Source organism: Takifugu flavidus, unplaced genomic scaffold (assembly GCF_003711565.1).
Source record: "Takifugu flavidus isolate HTHZ2018 unplaced genomic scaffold, ASM371156v2 ctg333, whole genome shotgun sequence".
Lineage (NCBI taxonomy): Eukaryota > Metazoa > Chordata > Actinopteri > Tetraodontiformes > Tetraodontidae > Takifugu > Takifugu flavidus.
In genome coordinates, this window is record NW_026621960.1 from 15901 (window position 1) to 36539 (window position 20639).

At 43.6% G+C, this 20639-nt stretch overlaps 2 protein-coding genes and 1 long non-coding RNA gene across 10 annotated transcripts in view; 2 read left to right on the forward strand and 1 right to left on the reverse strand.

Moving 5' to 3' along the window:
• Positions 1 to 20639, forward strand: part of LOC130520265 (NACHT, LRR and PYD domains-containing protein 12-like) — a 21593-nt gene continuing 954 nt past the window's right edge. The window contains exons 1-10 of one of the 8 annotated variants that reach the window (XR_008948745.1): positions 287 to 444; positions 1824 to 1990; positions 2593 to 2694; positions 2964 to 3076; positions 3177 to 4959; positions 5887 to 6063; positions 6174 to 6347; positions 6874 to 6997; positions 7529 to 7703; positions 8925 to 9789. Coding sequence is in view for 7 of the 8 variants with exons in the window: in XM_057023976.1 (XP_056879956.1) it covers positions 1869 to 1990; positions 2593 to 2694; positions 2964 to 3076; positions 3177 to 4959; positions 5887 to 6063; positions 6174 to 6347; positions 6824 to 6997; positions 7511 to 7703; positions 8925 to 9059 (2973 nt within the window). In the remaining variant the exon portion in view is untranslated. The other 7 variants (XM_057023976.1, XM_057023977.1, XM_057023978.1 and 4 more) reach the window with 7 other exon arrangements.
• On the reverse strand, positions 11480 to 13142 carry LOC130520270 (uncharacterized). Its single transcript, XR_008948750.1, has 2 exons — positions 12836 to 13142; positions 11480 to 12794 (listed from the first exon to the last, which is right to left on the reverse strand). It is a non-coding gene; the product is annotated as an uncharacterized LOC130520270 (long non-coding RNA).
• Positions 14807 to 20639, forward strand: part of LOC130520266 (NACHT, LRR and PYD domains-containing protein 3-like) — a 27512-nt gene continuing 21679 nt past the window's right edge. The window contains exon 1 of the mRNA XM_057023984.1: positions 14807 to 14930. The gene's annotated coding sequence lies outside the window, so the exon portion shown is untranslated. The remainder of the gene's footprint in view (positions 14931 to 20639) is intronic.

The window sequence follows — 20639 nt, forward strand, 5'->3', positions numbered from 1 at the left end:
CCCAGCCCGTCAAGTTTTGAAAGCTTCTCCTCCAGATCAGCAAATTTCCCCTAATGAGCTGGAGTCAGACTGACCAGCTGATGACAACTGGATCAGCTCCGTTGGTGCCGTCACCATTAAGAGGTGTGTGCAGCCCCCAAAGGTCAGTACTGTCAATATCCTATAGGGACACTTTGAACCAGAGGGGATCCTATAGATCAAAAAGTTGACCCAGTTTGATTCCGCAGCCAAAAACGAACATCTGTCAGACGAACTCCAGTTGTTTCCCAGTATTTCAGTTCAAACGTGGACCAAATTGTTCTGAAGAGAGGCGCTTGTGCTGGATATGACGCGATCCAACCACGAACACGTGACGTGTAGGAAAGAAGAAGCGAAAGTGAAAGTTCTTAACTTCGGGCTCCATCTTAAGTGACCGAGCCCTGATGGAAAACCTCTAATATTCAGGTAGCATTTGGTTCTTTCACTGCTGTCGTCTCGAATCAATGTTCCGCTGCGAGATGCGGCTTAATAAGCTGCGTGTTCGCAATGAGCGTGCGCGTGTTTCGGACGCACATTGCGGCTGGTCGACGGGAATGTTGTGACGCATGATCAAACTTTGTACCGTGTTTCCTCTAACTGCGTTTTCCGCTAACCCTGAGCCGACATTTTAGAGGTTGAGGAAGCACATTTTAATACTCACAATAAGTCGACAATATTATTTGCAGTTAGTGGAAAAATCCACGGAAAGAGGGACACAAACGCGACAGTTTTAGCCTCCTCTCTTTGTCCCTCCACCAGGGGACAATCAATCCTTTATTTAAAAAAGGAGAGTATGGAAAGAGGGAGAGATCAAGGCATTCCATTTTATGTTTTAACAACTGGTTTTTGTGGAATATGAATTTGTTATTATGGATTTATGAAATGTGTTCTGTTTTGAATGAAGCAGTCAAGAAAACGAAACGAAACCTAAACCCATGGTGTTTTGATATTTTTGGTCCTGTACATGTGGTCAGATAAGATCAGTCTGAGCAGAATTGGGTGTTTTTTGCCCTTTGCTGTGTGTCATCTATTCTATTAAGCGTGTTGGGTTGCTTGACTTCTGTTGGGTTGTGGCAACTTGATCATCACTTCTGAGATATTGACACACCTTTTTCCTGAGGCTGGCTCCAATGCTGCCAACACACCTGGCCATGGATATGGTGGGACTTCTGTGATGAGTGGGGTCAGAGGTGGTGGACAAGCTCTGCTCCAAAACAAGCTTGCTAGAATGTTTGGGATCTCCTCCACCACAACCAGCAGCTGCAACTAGTAGCTGTGCACGCCATGCAGAGTTTTGACCTCTAGGTCAGGCTACAAATGTTTTTTCCAGCACCATCATGTGTTGGTGAGAAACATGATGCGCCTGATCAAAAAAGCTGCTTGTAATCTGACAGACGAGCCATGATGAGATGTCAAGGTGCGTTGTTGAAAATGAAGATCCTCTTCTTGGAATCCTGTCTGAGATGACAGAAGATGATGCTGCATCTTGAAAGAATTTAGGTTTTCTCGTAAACCATAACCAGATAAAAAATGATTTAATTTGTATTTGTGTGCGTCCGCCTGATGCCACCGCACCTTTTGAAACACCCAGGAGAAACATTTTTTCCACAACTATTTTTGTTTGGTGTAAACTTTTAAGATGTCCCAAAACTTTTTTCCAATATATATGTGGCCTGTATGATGTACAGGGTGACATCATATAATAGATTTTGATGTGAATGAGCCGACAATACGTCATTGGACAGACCTCTGCTTGTCTTCATACTGAGAATCATGTTCTTTAATCTTCTTTTCTGTGTCAGCAGACTGTTCCTGCTTAACCGTTTAGACTCACATTTAAAAATGAGCGAATGTGTGATGGAAGAGGAAGAGAGAGCAGAGTCCACAGTGCCCAGCTGTGTGTCCATGAAGAGCGACAGGTCCAAAGGGCACCTTTAAACTTCGGTATTGGACCTCAAGGCTCACCTTTAAAGTAAGGTTTTCTGAACCACATAACTCTGCCTTAGAACATTTCACAACCATACAAAACATCATTTTGTGGGTATTAGCCTCCACTATCGTGAAAAATGAAATTCCTCAGCTCTTTAAAATGAAACGGTGCACGGTCCTTTCACCATGTTGGCCTGTGGAAAACCAGTGTTGTGGGCCCGATGGACCAGCGTCCCCGTCGTTGCCGGACCACCGTTGGCCACCAGTTGGGTTTTGGGATCAAAGTGGGGGCGTTTCCTGTATCCGGTTCTCCTCACGGATCCATGACTACAACATGTTGCTGCAAGTGCAGAGACGTTTGCTCTGGAAAGAACTTTAGAGCACATTCAGTGCTGCAGGATGAGGGGCTGGAAAAGGTGCCAGTTCTTTTCTCACTGCAGGGAACAGTTAAAAAAGCAGCTTAAACTCTGAAAACATGAAAATTATACAGAGACATCACTGATTTATTGATTCAGTTGTTATCCAGAATGGATTAGAAATGTTCCTGTTTGATAAAAATGCAGTGAATTGGGATTATTTAACTCCAACCTCTACAGATTATTTACCTTCATCACAGTCTCATCACTATTTCTGATGTTTCCTCAGGATGGACGAGGACAGAGCAGAGTCCACAGTGCCCAGCTGTGTGTCCCTGAAGAGTGACTGGTCCAAAGGTGGAATGATAGACTTCAGAAGTTCAGAGGAAATGTAAGAAAACTAAAGCGTGATGATGTGTTGTGTGGCAGCTGTTAGTCACATTAACAGCAGCAGGTTGTGAGTTTATTATTGGAGATGTTTAACACTTAAACCTCAGACAGTCATATAGTTACAGACTTAATGTGAATATTGTTGATTAGAAACAAGAATCATTTTTAAAATGAAAGATGAATTCAGACATAAATGCTGGAACAATATTGAGTCTTGATCAGGTTCTTTCATCCTATAAATCAAAGGACTAATAGAGATGTGTTTCATAGTGAGAGGGGGGAGCACATCCTATCAAACTGGGACCAGTCAGCTCCACCAGGAGAGTCCTCTTGTTCACAATCTGGAAGCAGATCTGGAGATGCTGAAATGAAGCCCAAACAAAGTAAAACTGTTCAATATGAGATTTAATTTGTGATGTCATGAATTTGTAGTTGTGTTGATGATTTATTATAGATGGAAATCATTGGTTCACTTGTGTTCAGGAGGTGATCTGCAGGAGGTGATAGAAGGTCATAAGATCAGTCTGAAGAGAAGATGTGAACATGTGACTGAAGGAACTAATGAAGCAGGAAGTGGAACCCTGCTGAACAAGATCTACACTGAGCTCTACATCACTGAGGGACAAAGTGAGGAGGTGGACACACAACATGAGGTGAGACAGCTTGAGAGAACCTCCAAGAAGAACATCCAGGACACTCCAATCAAGTGCCAGGACATCTTCAAAGTCTTATCTGAGCAACAGAGACACATCAGAGTGGTTCTGACCAACGGTGTCGCCGGCGTTGGAAAAACCTTCTCAGTGCAGAAGTTCAGTCTGGACTGGGCAGAAGGTTTGGAGAACCAAGACATCAGTCTGGTGCTTCCGCTCTCATGCAGGGAGCTGAACTTGATCAGAGATGAGCAGCACAGTCTTCTCTCACTGCTTCATGTTTTCCATCCAACATTACAGAAGATCAGAGCAGAAGATCTGAAGACTGTCTGGAAACTTCTGTTCATCTTTGATGGCCTGGATGAAAGCAGATTTTCACTGGATTTCAACAAGCATCAGGTCATCTCTGATGTCACACAAGTATCGTCAGTTGAGGTGCTCCTGGTGAACCTCATCCAGGGGAACCTGCTTCCCTCAGCTCTCATCTGGATCACCTCCAGACCTGCAGCAGCCTATCAGATTCCTCCCTCGTGTGTTGACAGGATCACAGAAGTACGAGGCTTCACTGACTCCCAGAAGGAGGAGTACTTCAGGAGGAGGTTCAGTGATGAAGATCTGTCCAAGAGAATCATCTCACACATCAAGGCCTCCAGGAGCCTCCACATCATGTGTCTGATCCCAGTTTTCTGCTGGATCACTGCTATAGTTCTGGAGGACATGATGACCAGAGACCAGAGAGGAGAGCTGCCCCAAACCCTGACTGACCTCTACTCACACTTCCTGAGGGTTCAGATAAAGAGGAAGAAGCAGAAATATGGAGGAAAGCAGAGACCAGGGAAACTGACTGAGGATGATAAAGATCTCCTTCTGAAGTTGGGTCGGCTGGCGTTTGAACATCTGGAGAAAGGAAACATCATGTTCTACTCAGAAGACCTGGAGCGATGTGGACTGGACGTCTCCGAGGTGTCGGTGTACTCAGGAGTTTGTACAGAGATCTTCAAGAGAGAGAGTGTGATCTTCCAGAAATCAGTCTACTGCTTTGTTCATCTGAGCGTTCAGGAGTTTCTGGCTGCCGTCTACATGTTCCACTGTTACACCAGGAAAGACACAGCGGTTATAAATCAGTTCCTAAAATATTCTGAACCAGTCACATCTCTTGATGACTTCCTCAGGAGAGCACTAATGAAATCTCTCAAAAGTGAAAATGGCCACCTGGACTTGTTTGTTCGCTTCCTTCATGGTCTCTCTCTGGAGTCCAATCAGAGGATCTTGGGTGGACTGTTGGATCAGACGGAGAACCACCCAGAAACCATCCAGAAGGTCCTCTACAACCTGAAGGAGGAGAACAGTGATGAAATCTCCCCAGACAGAAGCATCAACATCTTCCACTGTCTGATGGAGATGAAGGATCAGTCAGTCCATCAGGAGATCCAAGAGTTCCTGAAGTCAGAGAAGAAATCAGAGAGGGAACTGTCAGAGATCCACTGTTCAGCTCTGGCCTACCTGCTGCAGATGTCAGAGGAGGTTCTGGATGAGCTGAACCTGTGGCAGTACAACACCTCAGAGGAGGGACGACGTCGCCTGATTCCAGCTGTGAGGAACTGCAGGAAGGTCGAGTAAGTACAGATTTCTGGGGCCGGACATCGGCGTTTAAATCAAGCGAGTGGATCATGTCAGGTAGCAATACCCCCTCCAGTGGTCATTCCTTCAATTCTTTATCTTCATTGCAGCGTCCATAAATTAAAAACAACAACAATTCATCCAGAAATGTTCAACACTGGCTGGATATAAGTTCAAAGGTCAATCCAGACAAACCAACATAAGGCAGGAATAATAGGAGCCACAAGTTAACTGACTATCATGAAATTACTGTCATGTCATTAAATAACTTTTGTTTGTTTGTATACATCGTATTCTAACGACAGAAAAACACATTTTAACTAATGACACGTGACTATTTTGCTTCATTTGTTCAACGTAAAAACAGCCGGCCTCGTTGGTTTAAATGGGTGTTTTAGGTCTTTGTGGCGGTTTCGTTTGGGGCCTTTATGTGACCCACAAAGTTGTTTGAGCCTTTCCACACCCGTTAGGTGGCAACTTCATCACTAGCAACAAAAGGTGCAGTGAAAATGATTTGAAGGGAAACAGGCAGATAGAACAGAAGCTGAGGGCAATCGATGCAACCAGAGACTCTGATGTCATCGATCGGATCGCTGAATTAAGACTTGACGCACCATCGTACAAATTGGATGAAATGCAAAATATCCAAAGAGCCGATAGACAGATAAAAAGATGCACGTTTCTTTAAACCATTTGCTACAATCATTTTAAATAATGAGTAATTATGAGCTGTTCTAAAATAAGACAAATGTTGAGAATAATTCAGTTGCATTTCAGATCTGATGGTCGTTCAAACTGTTGCTCTACGGTGTTGAATTTAGCTTTTCCAGGAAATGAGCTACGTTTGTGTTGAGGTAGATTCTCAGATAAGTTGATGAGAAATCCCAAAGTTTGACTCACTATTTTTGTTTCATACACAACAGACTGCCTGGTAGTTTTCTTTCAACGAGTCATTGGGAAGTTGTGGCCTCAGCAATGACGTCAAACCCTTCTCATCTACGGGAGCTGGACTTAAGAGAGAACAAAAGCCTGACAGATGCCGTAGTAAAGTTACTGTCTTCTGCAATGATGCATCCAAACTGCAGACTGGAGACGCTCAGGTCAGGAGGCCTCTGTTGGTCTTTTCTAAATTTCTTTACATTTTCTGCTTTTCTCTTCATTTTCAGATTTAGAAATGTGTTTTTATTTGCCCCATTTATTCCTTTTCCAGGGTGTGGTGCTGCAGTTTATCAGAGATCAGCTGTGGCTCTCTGGCCTCGGCGCTGAGGTCCAATCCCTCCCATCTGAGAGAACTGGAGCTGAGTCACACCGAGCTGAAGGATCCAGGAGTGAAGCTGCTCTGTGGTTTTCTCCAGGATCCTCTCTGTAAGCTGGAGACTCTCAGGTCAGCTTCCTTTTATCTTCGACATAACAACTAAACAATGAAAGGCTTCAAGATAAACTCCATTGACTTTTTGAGAAGAGAAGTGTAGTATGAATTTAAATGAGCCATTGAAAGTCAATTTTATAGATACTTTTTAACTATGTTGTTGCTGTAATATCCCAGTTTATCAGTGGGGGGCCAGAGCACTAACCCTAACCCTAGCCCACAAGCTGTCAGGAGTGGGTCGCTTTGTCCCAACTCCTGACAAGAGTTGAGTGCTATTGAGAAATGTGGTCTCACAAACTTGGAAGGTATTTTGACCCACACACACTTTACATACGCTGTAGATCTTGTCCAACCGCCCTGAAAGAACCCAAAATAGGAACATACGGCAGATAAGCCGGTGCAGGACCAGAGGTTTGTTGCTTGTAAGCTGTGTTTTGCTCTGGTACATGTTGATTTTTATTTGACTTCTCTCAAAATAATTGTTATTTTAGACTAAAGTACTGCAGTTTATCAGAGACCAGCTGTGATTCTGTGGCCTCAGCTCTGAAGTCCAACCACTCCCATCTCAGAGAACTGGACCTGGGTCAGAACCAGCTGCAGGATTCAGGAGTGAAGCTGCTCTGTGGTTTTCTCCACTTTCCAAACTGCCGACTGGAAACTCTGAGGTAAACACCATTCTCAAAAATGTCCATTATTCCATCCGAGGGTCCTCACACTTTCTGAGTGTGTGTGTTGTGCCCAGTTCCTTCAGGAGGGAGGGCCACACGGGGACCACTTATTCATGATAAACTGATTTAAGGACAATGAAAAAGCCGACAGATGGTAACCAAAATTAGACAAAACTAGGTGAGGGTGCCTGGTAGACACCAGCCAACGAGGAGGGAGATGGTGAGGGAGACAGGAAGTCATCTAAGACAGGTTGTGCCTTTAAAGATGAGCCACAGGTGAGATGGATCTCCATGATGAGATGGGAGGGAAAGAGGTGGGAGAACCTGGGAAGAGTGAGGGCCAGAACAATATATATTCTCCTCTGGAACAGTGCAAACCTGAGAGGTTGGAATTGTGGTAATTACATATTACTATCATTTTTTAACCTGTAACTAAATTAAATATTTACAGATCATGCCTTTGATTAACCTTTCAGATTAATACTGGTTTCACTTATAACCTTATAAAAGTTTCCCTTCTTTATTTAGATTAAGGGGCTGCAGCTTATCAGAGATCAGCTGTGGACTCTCTGGCCTCGGCGCTGAGGTCCAATCCCTCCCATCTCAGAGAACTGGACCTGAGTCGGAACCAGCTGCAGGATTCAGGAGTGAAGCTGCTCTGTGGTTTTCTCCACTTTCCAAACTGCCGACTGGAAACTCTGAGGTAAACACCATTCTCAAAAACGTCCATTATTCCATCCGAGGGTCCTCACACTTTCTGAGTGTGTGTGTTGTGCCCAGTTCCTTCAGGAGGGAGGGCCACACGGGGACCACTTATTCATGATAAACTGATTTAAGGACAATGAAAAAGCCCACAGATGGTAACCAAAATTAGACAAAACTAGGTGAGGGTGCCTGGTAGACACCAGCCAACGAGGAGGGAGATGGTGAGGGAGACAGGAAGTCATCTAAGACAGGTTGTGCCTTTAAGATGAGCCACAGGTGAGATGGATGTCCATGATGAGATGGGAGGGAAAGAGGTGGGGAGAACCTGGGAAGAGTGAGGGCCAGAACAATATAGATCCCCCTTTGGAACAGTGCAAACCTGAGAGGTTGGAATTGTGGTAATTACATATTACTATCATTTTTTGACCTGTAACTAAATTAAATATTTACACATAATGCCTGTCGCAAGGATGAACGGCAGTGGAGGAGACAGAGGGAGATGGGAGATTCTTTCCTCCAAAAATGTATTTTAATTTACCAAAAATAAAGCGGCGTCAGAAGATGCCAGGCTAAATCCATACAATACATACCGACCCTGCACACTCTTACACCCCACCACTTTAACTTTTTTCCAACAATTTTCTTTTTCCTCCAAAACAATGACCAACCAACTCAACAACCAACAAGAAGCCCTGTCTTGGGCCTACTACAGGGCTTTTATACCTGTAGCCCCTCCCACAGGTGAAACCAATTATCAAAATTATTACGCTCACTAATACATTTACAAACTCAAAATTACAACCGAAAAGAAAATACAAAAAGATGCGTAAAACTTCCAAAACAAATTTCCACCACCAACAACCACCCAGTGCACAGTAAAATACATGTTCAATTTACCCCAATAAAACACCCCCGCTAAAATAGATTGTGCCGTAGCACCCCGCGAAACCCCTCCACATATACAATCATGGACCAGTCCTTCGGTTTCCCCAAACGAGGAAGTATGTCCTGCTGGTGAGCTATGGTAAAAAGTGGTGTGTCTGAAATGCTTAAACCGAGTAACCCTAGACGGAACAGAATGGAAATGAAATGTTTGTGTGTGCGTATGAAGTGTGTGCGTAAGGGGCACGGCTCACTCCGTGACAATGCCTTTGATTAACCTTTCAGATTAATACTGGTTTCACTTATAACCTTATAAAAGTTTCCCTTCTTTATTTAGATTATGGAGCTGCAGGTTATCAGAGATCAGCTGTGGCTCTCTGGCCTCGGCGCTGAGGTCCAATCCCTCCCATCTCAGAAAACTGGACCTGGGTCAGAACCAGCTGAAGGATTCAGAGCTGAAGCTGCTGTCTGATCTCGTAGAGAATCCACACTATGGGCTGGAGACATTGAGTCAGTAGCTGGTTGAAGCCAGTCAACTCCCGCTCATCTGCTGCATCACTCACTGACCACTGGTGAAGAGCATCTGTGGAAACATCTGCCGTCTACTCCCTCCATAGATGAAGAATTCAGTTTTTAAAAAGCGCTGGTGGACTTTCAGGGGATCAGTCGATGGTCGACAAAGCAGAAGCAGCTTCGCCTTGAAGTTAAATTAGTTCCTGGTATCACACAATGCTTCTTTATAAAGTTCTAAATGGCTCCTCGGCCACTCTTAGAAGCATGGAAACATTCTCTTAATTGTCTCTTCAAATGTCTGTATTATACGTTACTATTTTACATCATGCCTTCAGAATCTTTAGGGTTTAGTATTTACTGTCTCTGTGACATGGAGCATTGGAATATTTCAGCTGCAGCCAGCAAAAACCCATCAGAATGACGGCTATCGGTGGGAACCACAGGTCATTGGACTTTAGTCAGTCTGTTCAATGTTATAGGATTTATTTATTTATTTATAATCTAATAAAAACTATGAATAAATGTGGGAAATAGGAAATAAAAAGAAGCAAAATGACCAAATAAAACTCCCATGAATACTGTAAATTTAAAGATGTCAAGAATGGAATATCAGCTTAAATTTAATCAAACATAAAGTGAAAAGGCCTCCTTTAAGTTTACTGCAAAAATAAACACAAAATCAAGAGCGACACGCGCCAAAAACGTCTCATTCTCTCTTCTGTCTTCTCTCATTCTTTTATATTCTCTTAAGATAATGGGGACGGGGTCGTGTGATAACAAAACAACCTAATTGGGGACTATATTTTTGTTGCAAGAACTTTGGCTCTTCAGAAGTTTCTATGTTGGCTTCCACAGATTGTGCATCCACTAGAAACTCAGTGTTTTTGAGGAACTACCAGGAGTGGCTGGAGTGGAGGCCAATGACGCTATAGCTACATATAGCTACATATAGATCACCGTTTGTCACAGCTCCATTTCCCCAGTTCCCTCCTGTCCCCCTGCCTCTGCTCCACTCTACCTGCCAGCCACTCCCACCTCAACTCCACTCACCTGCAGCACAGCTGCAGCTCATTCCCAATCAGCCCTGCTATCAGCCTCCCCTGCACTCTCACTCTTTGCCAGATTGTTTCTTCTGCCTTGATGCGATACTTTCCAGCGTTGTTTCCCTGCCGGATTACGTGTTACCGACCCTGCCTGTCTTCGTTCTGCCTGCCTCGCCTGTTCCCTGGACAACCTACCTGCTTTCTGCCCCTGACTACGACTTCTGCCTCAGCGTTTCTGGTTCCTGTCTGCTCACCTGGTTTTGACTTCTCCGCCTGGCCCCGACTTCGCTGCTGCTCGTCCCCAGTCTGCTCCGCTACATCGTGAGCCTCCTCTCCTGTAAGACCCTTTCTGTCACTCCTGCCCACTGTCAGCAGAACTGCACGGTTCCGAGGATTTACGTCCTTCCCCCTTGGTTCCGCATTCCATCTCTGCTCGACCCACTCCCCGAGCCTGCAACCCATAGACTTTGTGTGGGCCCTGAGCCTGAAGAACGGACTGTTTCCTGTGTTTCCTTTGTGTCTGCCTGAGTTCCTGTTTGCCCATGTGCAAATAAGTCATTACCAGAGGAACTCTTTTATTGGGGGCAGAAAAGGTACATTTTTACCTGGTAAAATTCAGTCAAAAGAGCACTAAAAGCATGAATAAACTCAATCATGTAGATTCTAATGACATAAGCTGGAGCTCCTACAGTTACAGCCCATAATGAGACTGCAACTGTTTCTGTGATAGTGAACTTTTATACAGTTTACATTCTGCAGATTTCTGTCCAATTTCAATGCAAACATTCAGGTTAATCGATATAATAGAAATCTGTTACACATCATGGATCAGTCAGTAATCTTGGACAACAGCAACGTTTAATCCTGGATCACTGCTCGATATATTTAAATGAACAAAGACGGCTGATACTGATTTAAGACAGAATTTGTGCATTTTGATGATCACATTCATCGGATTTTTAACCACTGATGGAAACATCCTGATTCATTTAAATCAGGGGTGTCAAAGTCAAGTGGACGGAGGGCCAAATAAAAAATGTAGCTCCAAGCCGAGGGCCAGACTGATCCAATGTTCATTGAAACATTTTAAAATGACTGCATGTAGTCTAGTGCAGGGGTCACCAACCTTTTTGAGACGGAGAGCTACTTCCTGGGTACTGAATCATGTGAAGGGCCACCAGTTTGATACACACTTCTGAAATAGCCAATTTGCTCAATTTATCTTTAACTAAATGTCATTATTAATAGTTAATGATATTCATCTCTGCAAAGACACTGATCATGTTAATGATTCCTCACAATCAATATCAACAATGATTTAACAAGATCAGGAACAGATAAATATCAATATGCAACACTTTATTTCTATATTTTGTCTTAGTGCAAGTGTTTTTCAAATAGAAATAAATGTTCAAACCATTTTAAAATGATCACTTCTACAACAGTCCTAGGAAATCACAATGTCCCATTTTTACCAGCCACTGACATTTTTTAACAAATCATGAATTACTTTGCACCACGTTTGTACAAATAATAAATCATGTAAAATACAAAAATAAACTTTCAGATTTTAAAATAAATCTGATTACGTTTTGAACTTCACACTTCAGTCTGCAGATTTTTTCACATGAACATTTTAACATGAACAATTGTTCCATTTTACAAACACATTTAACAAATTCTGAAGGAGACACCAAATCTGGTGTCCGTTTCTTTGTCCGTTGGGGGGAAGCCTGGCGTTGCTGCGGTTACCAGTGTGTTGTCCTCTGGTGGGGAACTTGACAGTGCAGCTCTGAGTGAGTCTGGCAGATGTGCATCAGGGAGGCGTCTTCTGTGTTGGTTCTTGATGAAGTTCCTGTCAGAAAAGGCTGATTCACAAAGAGAGGTCGAACCAAAAAGGCTTGCAACCTCCATAGCTGCTGTACATACACCACTGTACTTTTCTGTGTCAACAAGGCACCAAAAGTTTGGTGCAGCCTGAGAGGCTTTGAGCTGCAGCTCATTTCACAATGTTCCAATTTCAATTAGCATCTGTGCAGCATCCAGGCTGAAGGTTGCACTGAACTGCTGAGCAATGCATGATATGTCCACGTTCATGGAAGGGTTAGAAATGAAGGACACACATGGCTCAAGCTGATCCAGGTCCCAAAACCTGTTCTCAAACTCTTGCCCAAGTCTTTTTATGAGCTGAGAGCACTTTTCTGCGCTTTAGTCCAAAGCCTCACATGCAGAAGCGTTGTCTCTCAGCACCATCTGCACAGAGGGGAAGTGCAGCACCTTTTGTCTGTAAATGCACAGAGAAAATGTTCATCTTGGCTTTAGATGCATTTACAGCACTGATCCTATCAGCAACAGTCTCACCTTTGCCTTGCAGCTCCCAGTTCAAACTGTTCCGTTTCCCAGTAATGTCCGTTAAAAATGCAAGGTCCAGTGTCCAGTCAGTGTCCTCCAGCAGCGCGGCGTCTTCCCCTCTGGACTGCATGAACTCTTTTATTTCACTCAAAAGGGACAAAAAAGGAAGCAAAATCCGTCCCCTGCTGAGCCATCGGATTTCTGTGTGTAGGAGCAGGTCACCATATTCAGTTGGCAGCTCCACTGGGGACACTGGGGAACAATTTGAAAATATCCTGTTGAAATTATTCTAAATTATTCTGATAAAAATAAAAAATTGGCACGCTGATTCCAAAATTACAGTCATTTCCCCCCCAGCCCGTCAAGTTTTGAAAGCTTCTCCTCCAGATCAGCAAATTTCCCCTAATGAGCTGGAGTCAGACTGGCCAGCTGATGACAACTGGATCAGCTCCGTTGGTGCCGTCACCATTAAGAGGTGTGTGCAGCCCCCAAAAGGTCAGAACTGTCAATATCCTATAGGGACACTTTGAACCAGAGGGGATCCTATAGATCAAAAAGTTGACCCAGTTTGATTCCGCACCCAAAAACGAACATCTGTCAGACGAACTCCAGTTGTTTCCCAGTATTTCAGTTCAAACGTGGACCAAATTGTTCTGTAGAGAGGCGCTTGTGCTGGATATGACGCGATCAAAACACAAACACGTGACGTGTAGAGGAAGAAGAAGCGAAGAAAGTGAAAGTTCTCAACTTCGGGCTCCATCTTGAGTGACCGAGCCCTGATGGAAAACCTCTAATATTCAGGTAGCATTTGGTTCTTTCACTGCTGTCGTCTCGAATCAATGTTCCGCTGCGAGATGCGGCTTAATAACCTGCGCGTGTGCGCAATGAGCGTGCGCGTGTTTCGGACGCATATTGCGGCTGGTCGACGGGAATGTTGTGACGGATGATCAAACTTTGTAGCGTGTTTCCTCTAACTGCGTTTTCCGCTAACCCTGAGCCAACATTTTAGAGGTTGAGGAAGCACATTTTAATACTCACAATAAGTCACAATATTATTTGCAGTTAGTGGAAAAATCCACGGAAAGAGGGACACAAACGCGACAGTTTTAGCCTCCTCTCTTTGTCCCTCCACCAGGGGACAATCAATCCTTTATTTAAAAAAGGAGAGTATGTAAAGAGGGAGAGATCAAGGCATTCCATTTGATTGTTTTAACAACTGGTTCTTTGTGGAATATGAATTTGTTATTATGGATTTATGAAATGTGTTCTGTTTTGAATGAAGCAGTCAAGAAAACGAAACGAAACTAAACCCATGGTGTTTTGATATTTTTGGTCCTGTACATGTGGTCAGATCAGATTAGTCTGAGCAGAATTGGGTTTTTTTTGCCCTTTGCTGTGTGTCATCTATTCTATTCAGCATGTTGGGTTGCTTGACTTCTGTTGGGTTGTGGCAACTTGATCATCACTTCTGAGATATTGACACACTTTTTCCTGAGGCTGGCTCCAATGCTGCCAACACACCTGGCCATGGATATGGTGGGACTTCTGTGATGAGTGGGGTCAGAGGTGGTGGACAAGCTCTGCTCCAAAACAAGCTTGCTAGATATGTTTGGGATCTCCTCCGCCACAACCACCAGCTGCAACTAGTAGCTGTGCACGCCATGCAGAGTTTTGACCTCTAGGTCAGGCTACAAATGTTTTTTCCAGCACCATCAACATGATGCGCCTGATCAAAAAAAGCTGCTTGTAATCTGACAGACGAGCCATGATGAGATGTCAAGGTGCGTTGTTGAAAATGAAGATCCTCTTCTTGGAATCCTGTCTGAGATGACAGAAGATGATGCTGCATTTGACCCACTTTGATGATGTGATGACGTATTTCTGTTTAGTTTTGAATGCATTCTCATCTTATTTGTTGAATTTAATGTTAAGAACTGACATCTTGAAAGAATTTAGGTTTTCTTGTAAACCATAACCAGATAAAAAATGATTTAATTTGTATTTGTGTGTGTCCGTCTAATGCCACCGCACCTTTTGAAACACCCAGGAGAAACATTTTTTCACAAACTATTTTATATTTAACATGGTGTAAACTTTTAAGATGTCCCAAAACTTTTTCCCAATATATATGTGGCCTGTATGATGTACAGGGTGACATCATATAATAGATTTGGATGTGAATGAGCCGACAATACGTCATTGGACAGACCTCTGCTTGTCTTCATGCTGAGAATCATGTTCTTTAATCTTCTTTTCTGTGTCAGCAGACTGTTCCTGCTTAACCGTTTAGACTCACATTTAAAAATGAGCGAATGTGTGATGGAAGAGGAAGAGAGAGCAGAGTCCACAGTGCCCAGCTGTGTGTCCATAAAGAGCGACTGGTCCAAAGAGAACCCTGAAAACTTCGGTATTGGACCTCAAGGCTCACCTTTAAAGTAAGGTTTTCTGAACCACATAACTCTGCCTTAGAACATTTCACAACCACACAAAACATCATTTTGTAGGTATTAGCCTCCACTATCGTGAAAAATGAACTTAATGAAACGGTGCACCAACATGTCAGGTGTTCGCTCCCATTAACTCCCATGTTAATTTTAGTGTGGTAAATCTTTTAAAACTGAAAATTGCTTCTGTTTTTAACTGGTCATTTCTCCTACATGGGTTAACATCATCTCACTAAAATTCCTAGGCATATATTTTAAAGTTTCCCAACAATATCCATCATTGCAGAGTGCTACAGCTCTCCATTTAGATACGGATGGGTAAGACATGGCAGGTCTGTGCAGCTTGTTCTGCCACACTGTTCCACCACATGTAATGAAAACCTCTGTGCTATTTAATGATCAGTTTCAGAGACCAGACTACTGTATTTGGAGCATAAATGGAGAACTTTTGTTCTATTCTATGAGTTTATATTCCTGATTTGGCACTTTTATTTTTAACATAAATTCACAATGAAGAAAAGCCACTAAACACTTAGATCAAAGACACTTTTCTCCAACTAAACGAGCTTGTTAGAACGTAAATAACTTTATATTTTTTGCTCAGTGTTCATTCAATCTTCAACTGTCAGAGCAAACTGAAAGTAGAAGTGAACGCAGCCTTTCTTAGGCGTTGCTAACGCCCAGTAGACATGTATAATCACTATTCCCATTTTTGACAGGTGTCAGAAACGGTCTGCTTCCATTGGAGATTCCTCCTGTCCCGAGGGTGAAAAGAAACGGAGAACTGAACTGCAGACCGCCGACCTGAACAACAGCGTCTCACGTAAGCTCGTACATTTGTATTAATAAGATACTTTTGCGTCCGAATAAAGGAACAACTTGTGTATTTACAATGTGCAAGAGAAGATCCAGAGAGCTCTTGTTTGGTTCCACTGGAACCAAACCCTCTGAAGACCTTCCTAAATGCTTAGACAGTATTTAGCAACATTTAGTCATTTAGTTCTGGAAAGTGTTAAAGAGCTGAAGGCAGGTGACCTTTACAGGACAATGGGTCTGCTGAGTATGATGTGTTTGGAGAAGGTTTGATGTCTTTTTCTAAATATCATCCAGCTTTTACCAGCTGTTTAGTCCAAGCAAACTCTTGGAAGACATGGAAATGGTTGTTATAGACTAAATTAGATTGAAACCCAATGAAATAAAAGAATAGGTGTACATAAGAAGACATAACATTTCAAACTGACAGTGAGATGGGTCATTACCCAACTGTTGCTTCTATCATTCAAACATGACAGAATATTTTCCAGTTGAGGACATCTGTGCTACTGCTGTAGATGACAATTGTAAAAGGATTCAAAAGATTGTTTGTTTCAGAGGGTGGTGAACTGCAGGAGGTGATAGAAGGTCATAAGATCAGTCTGAAGAGAAGATGTGAACATGTGACTGAAGGAACTCATGAAGCAGGAAGTGGAACCCTGCTGAACAAGATCTACACTGAGCTCTACATCACTGAGGGACAAAGTGAGGAGGTGGACACACAACATGAGGTGACACAGCTTGAGAGAACCTCCAAGAAGAACATCCAGGACACTCCAATCAAGTGCCAGGACATCTTCAAAGTCTTATCGGAGCAACAGAGACACATCAGAGTGGTTCTGACCAACGGTGTCGCCGGCGTTGGAAAAACCTTCTCAGTGCAGAAGTTCAGTCTGGACTGGGCAGAAGGTTTGGAGAACCAAGACATCAGTCTGGTGCTTCCGCTCTCATGGAGGGAGCTGAACTTGATCAGAGATGAGCAGCACAGTCTTCTCTCACTGCTTCATGTTTTCCATCCAACATTACAGAAGATCAGAGCAGAAGATCTGACTGTCTGGAAACTTCTGTTCATCTTTGATGGCCTGGATGAAAGCAAATTTTCACTGGGTTTCAACAAGCATCAGGTCATCTCTGATGTCACACAAGTATCGTCAGTTGAGGTGCTCCTGGTGAACCTCATCCAGGGGAACCTGCTTCCCTCAGCTCTCATCTGGATCACCTCCAGACCTGCAGCAGCCTATCAGATTCCTCCCTCGTGTGTTGACAGGATCACAGAAGTACGAGGCTTCACTGACTCCCAGAAGGAGGAGTACTTCAGGAGGAGGTTCAGTGATGAAGATCTGTCCAAGAGAATCATCTCACACATCAAGGCCTCCAGGAGCCTCCACATCATGTGTCTGATCCCAGTTTTCTGCTGGATCACTGCTATAGTTCTGGAGGACATGATGACCAGAGACCAGAGAGGAGAGCTGCCCCAAACCCTGACTGACCTCTACTCACACTTCCTGAGGGTTCAGATAAAGAGGAAGAAGCAGAAATATGGAGGAAAGCAGAGACCAGGGAAACTGACTGAGGATGATAAAGATCTCCTTCTGAAGTTGGGTCGGCTGGCGTTTGAACATCTGGAGAAAGGAAACATCATGTTCTACTCAGAAGACCTGGAGCAATGTGGACTGGACGTCTCCGAGGTGTCGGTGTACTCAGGAGTTTGTACAGAGATCTTCAAGAGAGAGAGTGTGATCTTCCAGAAATCCGTCTACTGCTTTGTTCATCTGAGCGTTCAGGAGTTTCTGGCTGCCGTCTACATGTTCCACCATTACACCAGGAAAGACACAGCGGTTATAAATCAGTTCCTAAAATATCCTGAACCAAAGGACTTTTCCAAGTTTGCTGTGTTGTCTCAGAACGATCCAGCCCCATTTCTTGATGACTTGCTCAGGAGAGCACGAATGGAATTTTTTGATGACTTCCTCAGGAGAGCACTAATGAAATCTCTCAAAAGTGAAAATGGCCACCTGGACTTGTTTGTTCGCTTCCTTCATGGTCTCTCTCTGGAGTCCAATCAGAGGATCTTGGGTGGACTGTTGGATCAGAGGAACAGCCACCCAGAAACCATCCAGAAGGTCCTCAACAACCTGAAGGAGGTGAACAGTGATGAAATCTCCCCAGACAGAAGCATCAACATCTTCCACTGTCTGATGGAGATGAAGGATCAGTCAGTCCATCAGGAGATCCAAGAGTTCCTGAAGTCAGGGGAGAAATCAGAGAGGGAACTGTCAGCGATCCACTGTTCAGCTCTGGCCTACCTGCTGCAGATGTCAGAGGAGGTTCTGGATGAGCTGGACCTGTGGCAGTACAACACATCAGAGGAGGGACGACGTCGCCTGATTCCAGCTGTGAGGAACTGCAGGAAGGCCGTGTAAGTAAAGATTTTTGGGGCCGGACATCGGCGTTTAAATCAAGCGAGTGGATCATGTCAGGTAGCAATACCCCCCTCCAGTGGTCATTCCTTCAATTCTTTATCTCCATCAATAAATTTAAACAACAACAATTCATCCAGAAATGTTCAACACTGGCTGGATATAAGTTCAAAGGTCAATCCAGACAAACCAACATAAGGCAGGAATAATAGGAGCCACAAGTTAACTGACTATCATGAAATTACTGTCATGTCATTAAATCACTTTTGTTTGTTTGTATACATCGTATTCTAACGACAGAAAAACACATTTTAACTAATGACACGTGACTATTTTGCTTCATTTGTTCAACGTAAAAACAGCCGGCCTCGTTGGTTTAAATGGGTGTTTTAGGTCTTTGTGGCGGTTCCGTTTGGAGCCTTTATGTGACCCACAAAGTTGTTTGAGCCTTTCCACACCCGTTAGGTGGCAACTTCATCACTAGCAACAAAAGGTGCAGTGAAAATGATTTGAAGGGAAACAGGCAGATATAACAGAAGCTGAGGGCAATCGATGCAACCAGAGACTCTGATGTCATCGATCGGATCGCTGAATTAAGACTTGACGCACGATTGTACAAATTGGATGAAATGCAAAATATCCAAAGAGCCGATAGACAGATAAAAAGATGCACGTTTCTTTAAACCATTTGCTATAATCATTTTAAATATTGAGTAATTATGAGCTGTTCTAAAATAAGACAGATGTTGAGAATAATTCAGTTGCATTTCAGATCTGATGGTCGTTCAAACTGTTGCTCTACGGTGTTGAATTTAGCTTTTCCAGGAAATGAGCTACATTTGTGTTGAGGTAGATTCTCAGATAAGTTGATGAGAAATCCCAAAGTTTGACTCACTATTTTTGTTTCATACACAACAGACTGTCTGATGATCTTCTTTCAACGAGTCATTGGGAAGTTGTGGCCTCAGCAATGACGTCAAACCCTTCTCATCTACGGGAGCTGGACTTAAGAGAGAACCAAAGCCTGACAGATGCCGGAGTAAAGTTACTGTCTTCTGCAATGATGCATCCAAACTGCAGACTGGAGGCGCTCAGGTCAGGAGGCCTCTGTTGGTCTTTTCTAAATTTCTTTACATTTTCTGCTTTTCTCTTCATTTTCAGATTTAGAAATGTGTTTTTATTTGCCCCATTTATTCCTTTTCCAGGCTGAGTGACTGCTGGTTATCAGAGATCAGCTGTGGCTCTCTGGCCTCGGCGCTGAGGTCCAATCCCTCCCATCTGAGAGAACTGGACCTGAGTCAGAACCAGCTGCAGGATCCAGGAGTGAAGCTGCTCTGTGGTGCTCTCCAGGATCCTCTCTGTAAGCTGGAGACTCTCAGGTCAGCTTCCTTTTATCTTCGACATAACAACTAAACAATGAAAGGCTTCAAGATAAACTCCATTGACTTTTGGAGAAGAGAAGTGTAGTATGAATTTAAATGAACCATTGAAAGTCAATTTTATAAATACTTTTTAACTATGTTGTTGCTGTAATATCCCAGTTTATCAGTGGGGGGCCAAAGCACTAACCCTAACCCTAACCCTAGCCCACAAGCTATCAAGAGGGGGTCGCTTTGTCCCACCTCCTGACAAGAGTTGAGTGCTATTGAGAAATGTGGTCTCACAACTTGGAAGGTATTTTGACCTACACACACTTTACATACGGTGTAGATCTTGTCCAACCGCCCTGAAAGAACCCAAAATAGGAACATACGGCAGATAAGCCGGTGCAGGACCAGAGGTTTGTTACTTGTAAGATGTGTTTTGCTCTGGTACATGTTGATTTTTATTTGTCTTCTCTCAAAATAATTGTTATTTTAGACTATGGGACTGCAGTTTATCAGAGATCAGCTGTGACTCTCTGGCCTCGGCGCTGAGGTCCAATCCCTCCCATCTCAGAGAACTGGACCTGAGTCAGAACCAGCTGCAGGATTCAGGAGTGAAGCTGCTCTGTGGTTTTCTCCACTTTCCAAACTGCCGACTGGAAACTCTGAGGTAAACACCATTCTCAAAAATGTCCATTATTCCATCCGAGGGTCCTCACACTTTCTGAGTGTGTGTGTTGTGCCCAGTTCCTTCAGGAGGGAGGGCCACACGGGGACCACTTATTCATGATAAATTGATTTAAGGACAATGAAAAAGCCGACAGATGGTAACCAAAATTAGACAAAACTAGGTGAGGGTGCCTGGTAGACACCAGCCAACGAGGAGGGAGATGGTGAGGGAGACAGGAAGTCATCTAAGACAGGTTGTGCCTTTAAAGATGAGCCACAGGTGAGATGGATCTCCATGATGAGATGGGAGGGAAAGAGGTGGGAGAACCTGGGAAGAGTGAGGGCCAGAACAATATATATTCTCCTCTGGAACAGTGCAAACCTGAGAGGTTGGAATTGTGGTAATTACATATTACTATCATTTTTTAACCTGG